Raw genomic sequence first — 11,564 nt, forward strand, 5'->3', positions numbered from 1 at the left:
GTACCGCTGTATTTAGAATCGGACAACGAGATTTCATAGCACAATCCCTTTCAGACCATCCTTATCTACCAAAATAGCTTGGAGTGCGAATGAAAATTCAAATCCAACCACAAATGCAATACAAACCTTAATTGCTGTTAACTAAACCTATCGTCGGTTTCTCAAATCAGATCGAGCAAAATCAAAGAAAAATCCAAAAATTTAAATCAAAGAAAATGCTAATGTGATGCTGACCAAAATGAGTATGTGGGCTGGGATCCGCATCGGCGGAGTCCCCTCGGAACCATCCTCGACGATCAAGTGGACATCGGCAGGGAGATGAACTTGGTCAGTCGAAGAGTGCTTAGAAATGTAGTTCAAAAAATCTTAATAGTTTGATAAGGGATATTTCCAAGGCTAGATTGTTGAATGCATAGCTTGTGGTGATTCAATATTTTGGGGTTTTACCGGACTAGGCGCAAATTGCAAATCGGAGTCTGGGCATTTGCCAACATAAATTGGACTGACGCTAGAATTGTCACAATGGATTCACAATAATGTTTTTGTAGTTAAAATTAAGACCCAAATATTAAAAAAATCATACCCAAATTTAGATTAAATTTTTCCTTACAACATTTAATCAACACGATTTTTGCATCCACGGAAAGGCTATCATTCGAACTTTTCAAAATATGATATAATTGGACACTTTAGACCTTTTTTTTGGTCACTTTCTTTTATCTTTTAGCATTTTAAGCTCCATTTTATAGGATGTTGTTCGCTACATGTTGGGCTCGATTTTTTTTTTTCTGTTTGTTCTTTTCTACTTATTGTTAGAATATTTAAATAATAAATCACGCACTCATCTAATAACTTAAATTTTTAGAACATTAGCAGTAATCCCACAAAAACTCTCATGGTATTATAGCCAAGCTTAAACTTTTCTTGAATAGCTAGTAATATTTTCTTTAATGTGGTTTATCTATATGTAAAGTTAGTTTTGTCTTCTTTGTTATTTCGTTGCCAAATGTAACCGGTGGCAAGATGCTGATTTGGTAGATAGGTTGTGGTAAGTTTTTGTATGACTATGATTCACATTAAACGACAGCTGCCTTTGAGTTTGGTTTTAGTTTGAACCACTAATGCAACTCCTCCTAATTAAAAAAAAACCCTCCACATTCTCATCTTAATTTAAAACCTTCCACACCCACTATACGTTATTGAGGAAGTTGGTTTATTATAGTACATATTCTCATAAATTGTGAAATATTTAATGGGGGTGTTGATGGATCTTAAGATTGCAAGCAGTCCCTTATTCATTTACCCATTTTAACAAGATGTTATTGCTATTGCAATTGGACTGGACACAATTGCTCCGAAAAGACACCAAGTGCATGCATGGCGGGACACCTCACGCAAGCCGCTTGGTTTTGTCAGGAGTACTATAACAAGTTCAGCAAGTCCGTGTAAGGGCTCAAGCAAGAGATGGAAGACTTGGAGGTCAACAATCGTTTCTGATTTTGCTCTAATTTGAACTTTCGATTTTTCTTTGCTCTAGTTGTGATCTCCGTTTGGGTATGACTTGGCTTCACCGAAATAGGCACAAATTGCAAACCACAATCTAGGAATATGCCAAAATAAATTGGACGCTAGAAGTGTCATAATGGATCACAATAACATTTTTTTGTTAAAATTAAAAACCAAACCTTAAATAAAATCGTACCCAAATTTAGATTTTGTTTTGCATAATTTTTCCTTGCAACATTCAATCAACGCAATTTTTGCATCTACGAAAAGTTTATCATTCAAACTTTTAAAAATATGATCCAAATGAAGAAAATTTAATTTCTCACACTGCGAGAATTTCTGAGTTCTCTTCAACTTTGAATTTACAGGCTAGCCGGTCTGAAGTTTTTAAAGTGATGCTCTCGAGTGAGATGCAAGAAAGCAAGCTGTGGTCAACATCAGCGACACGTCGATTAATGTCCTTCAAACATTCGTGAAATATCTATACACCGCAGAGGTGTGCATGGATGATGAGCAGAATGCTTGGAGCTTCTGGCTTTGGCTGACAAATACCAAGTGATGCCTTTCATTGTGAAAATTTCGTGATGTCAAAATTAAATTGGGAGAACTCAATTAGGAGCTATGCCTTTGCACATCAACACAATGCAAAGGTTCTCCTTCAGGCGGCCTTGTCAATAATTGTGGAGAATATGAATGACTATTGAGGACATCCTAAATATTTAGAAATCATTGAAGGGCAACCGAAACTTGTGGTGGAGATAAATGAAGCTTATTTTGATAAGATGGGGATACCTGCAGCTACTGAGGATACTTCTAACCAAGCATGTTCTGAGAACCTGGAAATGCCTACAGCGCCCAAAGATACTTCTGACCATAAATGGGTTTTAGATTTGTTTCTTTAAATACAATCACGCACAGTTATGTTAGTGAAGTGTTTTCAACTTCAACAACAAACTTTTATTGTAGTGTTTTCATTACAGTTGCTTGATCTTACAAAATGGATCTGGACGGATATAACCATGGTTTTTACAGGTTGCCAAATGCTTGTGTTTTTTTCTCCTTCTTAAAAACAAACTATCTATGCTATATTTTTGGTCATTGGATTCATCTAAACTATGATTTAGGTGAAATTTGAGCCTTGCACAGGAAATTTTGGACAAACCAAATTCTTGCGGATAAAGAGATTATAATTCAGTTCAGGTTTTACTTATAAGTGGGATTATCAAACTTTGTTCTTTTTCTCATCCAAGATACATTGCATTCCAATTTTCTTCAATCGTATCCTTAAATCTAGACTTCGCTTTCAATTGGTTCACCCGACCTTGGATATTCCGGCCAATGAGCCCCAAAAATTTATTTGGTCATTGGACTTTCATTCAAATAACGTGCAAAACAACCTCCGAAAATGTGAAGACATGGAGTCATTTCATTTGTTTAGAACCTATCCATTAAAATTCTTTGTGCAATTAAGGGTGCACATGGTAACGTTTCTATTCCGGAGAACTATTTCTTTTCAGAAATAGTTCTTTTTTATGTTTACTTCAGGAACAATTTCTTAGTAAAATAAGGTGTTTGGTAACTATAAAAAAAAAAATCTATTCTTGGAATAGAAAAATAATAGAAATGTGTTTGATAAAAATTTATAAATTTTTGTATTTATTTGTTTTTTCTTCTTACTCACGGATTGCCAACCGCCCGTACAACCACCGCACGACCGTCGCATGACCGTCGCACGACCGCCACACGATCGCCACATGATCGTCGCACGACACAGTCAGCGGCAGCGGTCGGCCGGTCGTGCTGCAACAGCGGCGATCGTGTGGCGGTTGGCAACAAAGCAGGCTGCCGATGAATGATGGCGATTGTCAATTGGTGGGCTATGAGCGGTGGCGACCATTGCCAGCAATTGCCGACGGTGGCACCGCCCGGTGGCCACGGGCAACCGGAGGTGGCCGACGATTGGCAAGCGGCCAACGATGGCTGCAACAAGAAAGAAGAACAAAAGAAAAATAGGGCAAAAAAAAAGAGAACTCATTTCTAGAAATTATTTTCAAAAACAAGAAGCTACTTTTTTTTTTTTTTTCTTGTTTCTATTCTAAATCTATTCCCAACAATTTTTCTATTCCGGGAAATAGAAAAAAAGTTAGCATTACCAAATAGATATTTGTTCTTTTTTTTTTTTGGGAACAAAAGAACAAAAATCGGGAGAAATAAAACGTTACCATGCAAGCCTTAACTGCTTGGAGTTTCCGGAAAATTAACGCCCTCTTCCATGCATCTTTTAAAATTTCTTGACTATGTGGTGAGAAGGACGTGTTGTTTGACTAAATAATTTTACTTGCTCCCGGTCATCTCCGTCGTATAGAATTTGGCAATCCATCTGTGTAATTTTCAACGGGAAGGTGACATGCAAATTTCATAGAATCCGCTGACGCATGCTTAGTTCACGTTTTTAATGGAGCATTATGTTAAGATCATCTGTCGCATACCACAAAGGAAACATCGGCCGTTTTCATGTGCTAAAATGTTTGACTTTCAATAGTTAATATGGTTATAGCAATCCCTTTTTTTTTTTTTCATAATGGAAAAAGAAAAGTAATTAATGGTAATTAAAATCTTGGTAAAACCTACCGATAACTTTTTTTATGTGCATTTCTCTAAACTTAAAATTGTCAGCATTTAAAATTCGATGATTAAATTATCAGTGCTTGTTTTTCAGTTTTATTAAGCAAGACCTAAGTGAAGTAGAAATTCTTATAGGATATTTAAAGAAGTTAATAATTCAATTCATGGGTCCTACTTGTGCGACATTAGTTAGGTTTGGTTTGATGACCCAATTAAGGCTGAAAATTCCCAAGTTCAGCACTTTAATGAGATTAGATTTGTTTGATTATGATAATTAACATCAATTGAAAAGAGTCAATTAACTCAAAAACCACGTGCTGGGATAAGCAAGCAAGGGGTTACTTATGGCTTGTTTGATAAAACTGAATGACGAGATTTTAAAATATAAGTACGGAATATTGAAAAAGTTTTACTTTCTTATCAATAATGCACTAGAAGTTCTAAACTTTATATACGTAATGCAATAAGTGCTAAACCTTTTAATCGGTTTAATTAAGTCATGAACATATTTTCAAAAAGTATAATCAAGTCCTTTGGATAAAGAATACTTAAAATGGCATAATTATAACTTAAAAGTTGCCTATGTGGCACCCTTAAATTGCCCTTCTAAACATGAATTTTGAGATTTAATTACACTTTTTAGTAAATATTTAGGATTCAACTGAACCACTAAAACTGTTAGAATTTAATTGAACCTTTTAGTAAAAATTTAGGACTTGATTGAATCAATCGAAAGGATAAGAGCCTGCTTGCGTTTGGTACATAAGATTTAAGACTTGTGATGCAATCTTCTCTATAGAGTTTGAATAACATGAAAAATGTTGGGCTTAAGACAAAGATTTGTTAATTTTGTCAATCCACAAATGAAAACACGATACCTCATTATCATCATCGCACAAACGTAGTAGGCATTCTTTCCCACGTGGAGATAGCAACTAGATTTAGGCTATACCTAACGTGATGGGGTGAATTAATCGAAGCCTATAAACTATGTGAAAGCTTTCAATCTTTAGTGAGATTTAATGTATATCCACCGTTTCCTTCGCACGCAATTAACATCGCCTATTAGCTTAACTATAATCAATACATTCTCCAAGTATCGGCCATGGTAAAAAACTATCGTTTGAGGATGTTGTAATCACAGATTAGCTGAAATCTTAACAATGTTAACATCCCCGGCACAAATTGGCTGAGAGCGACGTGTGTGTGAATCTCGACTTGCCACATCTCCAATACGCACGGCGTACATACAAAGCAAAGAATACTCCAGAGATTTCCCATAATTCCCCTACAACATTTGTACATTATTAAGTCTCAAGACTTTCCATCTCTCGCTGTATGATTTGATTCCGACTTCGTCCTAATTAACGTATTCATTGATATTTCATTTAATGAACGAACCCAAGAGACAAGTCAGGGAGACAAATAAGACCAATCGAAACAACCAGAAGGAGCATGACAATGGATATTGGTTTGGGTAACATTTCTCGGCGTCGAAAGTGTGGCTACGAAAGACGAGTCTTCTTTTCAAGAATTATCTGGGAAGATAAATGACACAATTAAGACAAGTCATTGAGATGGTTGTGGTCCGTCACAACTCAATCCAGGATCTCAACGATGAGTTCTTGACCTTCAAGTCCCCGATCTATCACTTGAGCTCTTACGCAGCCTTACTGAACTTCTCGTCACACTCCATGCAAAACCAGGCATCACACTTGACGTGCTACACATTGCAAGACCTATGTCAAAATGAGTCTTAGACCCATATATTACCCATTTAAAATCATAAATTGATCATATATTGATCACTTACTTTTAGAAGAGACTAATTAAATTGAAAACATGAGTCTTAAATAGGTTGGATTTAAAACTCATTTCCAACCCAAGCCTCACAATCTTTTTCTTCCTCTCTAACTCGTAAAAATCAAAATTATAATTATTTTTTATATTTCTTTTTTTCTTTCCTTTTTTTTTTCCATTCTTCTTCCTCCTTCCTTGCCCGTGGCTGCCATGATGATGGCTAGCGACAGCCAAGCCCGACTCAAGCCTCGTCAATCTAGTGAGACTCGAGCTCACCGGTGTCAAGCAAGCTCAACGAGTTCGAGGCTCACCTTTGGTTGGGCACCAGCTGGAGAAGAAGAAAAAGAAAAGAGAAAAAGAAAATTATATTTTTTTAAAGTAAAAATAAAAATAATTAAAATTTTGATTTTTAAAAATTCATAAAATTATCCATTAAATTTGTAAAGCATAAAAGTATTTTAGCAATACCATTTTAAAAAAATCATAAGAAATAAATTTTCTTAGGTTTAGTTAAATGAATCGATCGAGTACGAGTAAAAAAAATTTGCACTATAAATGAGTTGTAAACAAGTTAAATGGGTTGACTTGAGTCAGATCATTTATGATCCAATCCAAACCCATCCCGACCTGACTCCCTCTTTTGACAGATTTACCTACACTGCACAAATTCACTCTATGACTCGGACTCCCCTCGAGGGAAGTGTCTAGCGCTCATCACGGCATTTTGCTGAGTGAGCTAAGGTCGGTGACGGGTCAGTGGGGCTTCGAGAGAGCTACTTCGCTTGCAGAAAGCGCGGTCACTCCACGTCTTCATGCAAATGCAGACATGCATAATGAATAAAATACAATAAAATAATCAGCAAATTGATATTTTTATAACTAAATCTTTATTTTTAATTGAATAAGTTTATCTTTGAAACTTATTCATAATTAATTTCCATAAAGATTCTTAACAATTACAAAGACAAAAGTACCCCTACCAAATTAAATATCTTTAAAAGAAGGCCAGAACTATTCATACTCAATGATATAAGTTGTAGAGATGTATCAAGTTTATATGCATAAACATTCAAGATAACATCCATCTCAACCAATGCTTCAGATAACAAAATGATAATATCATCACCCAGATCAAGATCCAAAGTATTGCTAGAAAACAAATGTCTGCACTAGAAGTTGCGGAATTAAGTTAGCTTTAATGAAAGGAAAGCGGGAGTACAAATAAGAAGTTGCCGCCCCAAGTCAGAAAAGCAATGGGAGGCATCATAAGTTGTCTCAATCGAAAATACAAGAATGAAGAGAATTTTTACTGGTTCTGTTTGATCTATGAAATGAAAAACACTTGCATCAACGAGATAATAAGTTTCCATCACGAGATAATAAGTTTCCATCAGCCTATATCATGCTTCCTTACATAACTTTTACATGTCCATTAGAGGATTTCTTCGCTATATCACAATTGCCTCCTCAACGAAGTAAAAGGCAGGATTTTCAGGCTTAAAACGCTTCTTTTAATAACAAAAGAACCTAAAGAAAAGAGACAAATAAACTCTGAGCTCAGATGGCAAAATTTCAAAGTTTGGTCCCTATCATACATCAACCAACGAAAGTCACATGCATGGTACCGAACATAAAGAATGGCTTTCACTAGTAAATCAAAAAATGCTCCACTGATTTCTGCCCCTTCCGTTATTGCTGCTGGGTTAGCTGTCGGGCTTGCTTCTATTGGACCTGGAGTTGGTCAAGGTACTGCTGCGGGCCAAGCTGTAGAAGGTATTGCAAGATGGCCCAAGGCAAAGGGAAAAATACGAGATACTTTATTGCAACTGAGAATGTCCTATTCCTGTAGGAAAAAGATCATTAAAACTAAAAAGGCCCCCTTCTCGTGGATACGAAGTACCTTTCTCCAGACAAGATTATTGTTTCGCAAAAGTATCCTTAGGCGCTGCATTTTTTTTCTGCTTTGCAAGAATTGCTTCATATAACTCCACCACGAGGCATGGATCCTTTTCAACGAGTTCTAAGTATTCTTGATGATGTCTGAGTCCATCCAAGTTGTCCATGATTAAGGACAAGGCAGCCCCAAGCAGACGGTTCGCATTATGCTGGTGCGCAAAGGCATAGCACATGAGTGAGTTGTCCCAATTTAATTTGGATACCAGGAACTTCTCACAATAAGCTTTGAGGCACTCCACCTGATACTTTTCAGCCAATACCAGAAGCTCACACGCCATTTGCTCATCGAGGCATGTTTCGACATAGAGATAGCCAACAAATAATCGGAGGGCATTGTATGACACATCACTTATCTTGATGGTGCCATTTCGGCTTTCTTCCGTCTCATTCTCGAGCAGTGCTTTAAATACTGCAGACCGGCCAGCCTGATAGTAAAAGGAAAATTTAAGAGCACTTAGAAATGCAATTCTTGCAGGGTGAAACTAAGTAGATTGATAGGAGATGTTTATGCATCTTATCAATGTGTGTCAGAGTGTGCTAAATTGAAGAAACTCCTGAAATGAATATTATGAGCATGCAAGCAAAGCTTTTGAACATGTCCTTGCTATCGTTATTATCTACGAAAATTACATAAACTATGTTGGGCTCATGAGTCCTGTATGCCAAGCGAAAGACCATAACTCAAGCTTTTGTGATCTTTCAGTTGAGAAGTCCATTGAAATGCACCGAGCAGCAGGCAAAATGCATATCTGGTGGCTCAAGCATCAGTTAAATCAAATCTTGTGAAAGAGTCATAATCAATGAAGTATCCAGCAGCTCAGTTACTAAACATGTCACTTCATATTGGGATCAACATTCCACTCAACTCAACAAAGCCACATTCCAGGCAAATTTAAGGATCAACTGCAAAATAAAATTGAGAATCTCTCTGATCTAGAAAGCCAGTCCAAGAAAACAAATATGTACTTCTAATGCCTGAATAGATGAATAAAAACTTCAAGATCAACCTAAGAGAGAGTTTATCATCAGACTAGGAAGTAAAAGACAATCTGTTGGTGAAAATGTCCGATGTACGTGCATCTTTAGCAGAATGCTGTTCCAAATATAAATGCAACCCCCATTTTCACCATATATATCTGGCCACAAGCATGTACAGTGGCAGAATTTTACAGCAAGTCTCTAGATAAAGAGTCACCAAAATTCATATTGAGTTGATAATGCTGATTATACACACTCAACAACTATTTACTCTGCCAACTTTGGCATTACATCTTGAAAACTCAAGTAAACACAAAAAGTTAAGTTTATGTGAAGAAGAGAGAAGACCAAGACCAGTCCAAGCAATTCTTGAGGCCAGAAAAGAGAGAAGGAAGAGGTCCAACATCCTTTTTGAGGCCAGATCACCAAAAATATATATCATTGAATGCATATGTTTAGAACTCTTCATGATTTAGTTGTTTGTGGAGGAAAGAAGTGATCTAACAGAACTAGTTTGGTAGTGACCCACTATATAAAATTTAAAGTGGACAAAAGGCATAAATCTAAGATGAATAATTGCAGTTTCATATAAATTGGTTAGCTTCGCTCCAATACACAACAATGAGGATAGTAATTATGTAAATCTTTTATGTGACCCCCATCCAAGCATCTCCGAAGAGTAGCTTGCAGCAAGCGTAGTCATTTCTGAAACGAAGTTTGTTACATTACAGTGTTGCCAATTCTAAAGTGGCTGCTTCTAATTGATATCCTCATGCACGAGAAATATGAAGGCTGGCTTAACTGACGGGCAGGAGATGGCTAGAGGATTTCATTCAGCTATTAATAACATAAGTAACGTTCTTCAAGAATATGACAGCATGAAAGTTCAAGATGGCGAGCTTGTTAAAGGGGTTGTCTAGACTTCCTCTGGCGTATCAGAAGCACTTAATCATGCGAGCCCTAACTCAATATTTTCAAGTAATATCACTTTTGGGGCACTGTTTGCTTTCAGACTGAAGCTACCACCCTGTCATGGATTTCCAAGTGGCGAGGGCAGAGAGTGACTGCTGTCGACTAGTAAGCCAAGGTACCACTGTGTGAGCAACATCCCATGTAACCAAATTCTCATGAACACATAAAAGTCCTCTTAAAAATCCAACAGCAAATACACCACAGGTTCCCCTTAAATCTATCATTACAAACTATCATTACTCGTTTGCAAGAATGCCCACGAGAGCCAAATGAAGACAAAACTTCTAAAGAAATCCTCTATGAGCATTGCTCTTTCCCCTCTTATAACTCCTCTCTGCCTCAACTAAAATGAAAGATCTGAGAAACCTTAATAGCTCGACCTGGACAACTGAATTCATAACACTCTTCCTTCGCATTATTTCACAGTCAAGCCTGTACTTTGCAGAAATTAAAACTATCGAACAAAGATCCAGGATACCTCCGTTGGCTAATCACTAAGACGACTCATAAAGACAGCGTCCCCGCATCCTATCTTCCCCACTTTTACCAGGAATTATTCTAAAATTTCTTTGTGACGTAATTGAACCATTGATCACCTACGAGACACACCCGCTAGTGGAACTCGGACAAAGAAACAGAGCATAGGAACCCACCCAAAATCAACTGCAAACTAATGGCGCTTTTTTCCGAAGTTCCAAAATTCAAACGGAAATCAGAGAAAGGCAGAAGAAAAACCAAATTTAAATGGAGAAAAGAAAAAACAAAGAAAAACCCAAAATTCAGATCAAAGCAAAATCAGCAATTCATGCTCACCAGAATAGCCCTATGAGCCGGCACCGGAGTGGACGGGTCTCCTGTGGGACCGTCCTTAGCAGCGACCAAGACTACGTCGGTGAACCCGGGGCCATAGGAGCCACCGCTGAGGTGGTGGTGGTGGCGGTCGGCCGGAGACCAGAAACTCAAGAAGGCGACTTCGGCCTTCAAATTCTCGATCTCTCGCTTGAGCTTTTCCTTAGTCTGTTTGGCCTTCTCGTGGCACTCCTCGCACGTGCTGCTGGAATCGAGAGTGACGCACTCATCCTTGCAGCACTCCTTGCAGGGTCGCCGCATTTGCTGAGGGAGAGAGCTCATTCGCTTGCGAAGCCACTCGACTTCTGCGACAGAAAGAGGTTCTGTTAAAGACGAGTTGGGAACTGAACGAAATAAAATCTAAGGTCGGATATCTATAATAATGGGAAGTAAATCCTCGCAACAACGCTGAAATCTTTATTGTGATTTGATTAATTTTGCCCTTATAATTCATCCCCAGTCAGTTTCCGTGAAGATTTTTAACAATTATGAAGCCCTCTTCCAAATTGAGTATGTTATTAAGGAAAGTACAATCTCACTTCTGTTTCCTTTACTTCTCCTATATATAAATATATATGTGTGTGTCTATATCTATATATATGTGTGTGATTCTCAATTCCAAGTATCTTCTTCCTTTTTCTTTTTTTCTCGTTCTATTCGTGCTTTTTTGCACTCAACCATGCGATGGTATGAGGCAAGCATGAAGTGATTACTGCCAAAATTTAAAGCAATCTATGTTATTAATAATATAATAAAATGAAAAGGCAACCAATAAAATACATATTGGTTATAAAAATATTGTTTGTTATAAAATACATGAATGAATATTCATTATATTCATTTTATCTAATGTACTTATTATGATACATTTGTATCAT

The 11,564-nt window shown here is 37.2% G+C and overlaps 1 protein-coding gene across 2 annotated transcripts; it reads right to left on the reverse strand.

Moving 5' to 3' along the window:
• Window positions 1-7,459: 7,459 nt before the first annotated feature.
• Window positions 7,460-11,060, reverse strand: LOC104446152 (BTB/POZ domain-containing protein At4g08455). 2 transcript variants are annotated; one of them, XM_039315228.1, is made up of 3 exons: window positions 10,651-11,058; window positions 8,127-8,312; window positions 7,460-8,036 (listed from the first exon to the last, which is right to left on the reverse strand). In XM_039315228.1, the coding sequence occupies exons 1-3, from the start codon at window positions 10,966-10,968 to the stop codon at window positions 7,848-7,850; spliced, it is 693 nt and encodes a 230-aa protein (XP_039171162.1). In that variant the 5' UTR covers window positions 10,969-11,058; the 3' UTR covers window positions 7,460-7,847. The 2 variants fall into 2 exon arrangements, with proteins under 2 accessions (XP_039171162.1, XP_018728723.2); XM_018873178.2 differs by having other exon boundaries at window positions 7,460-8,312; window positions 10,651-11,060.
• Between the last annotated feature and the right edge of the window lie 504 nt (window positions 11,061-11,564).

The sequence above is a fragment of the Eucalyptus grandis genome, chromosome 6 (genome assembly GCF_016545825.1).
Source record: "Eucalyptus grandis isolate ANBG69807.140 chromosome 6, ASM1654582v1, whole genome shotgun sequence".
NCBI classification, from domain to species: domain Eukaryota; kingdom Viridiplantae; phylum Streptophyta; class Magnoliopsida; order Myrtales; family Myrtaceae; genus Eucalyptus; species Eucalyptus grandis.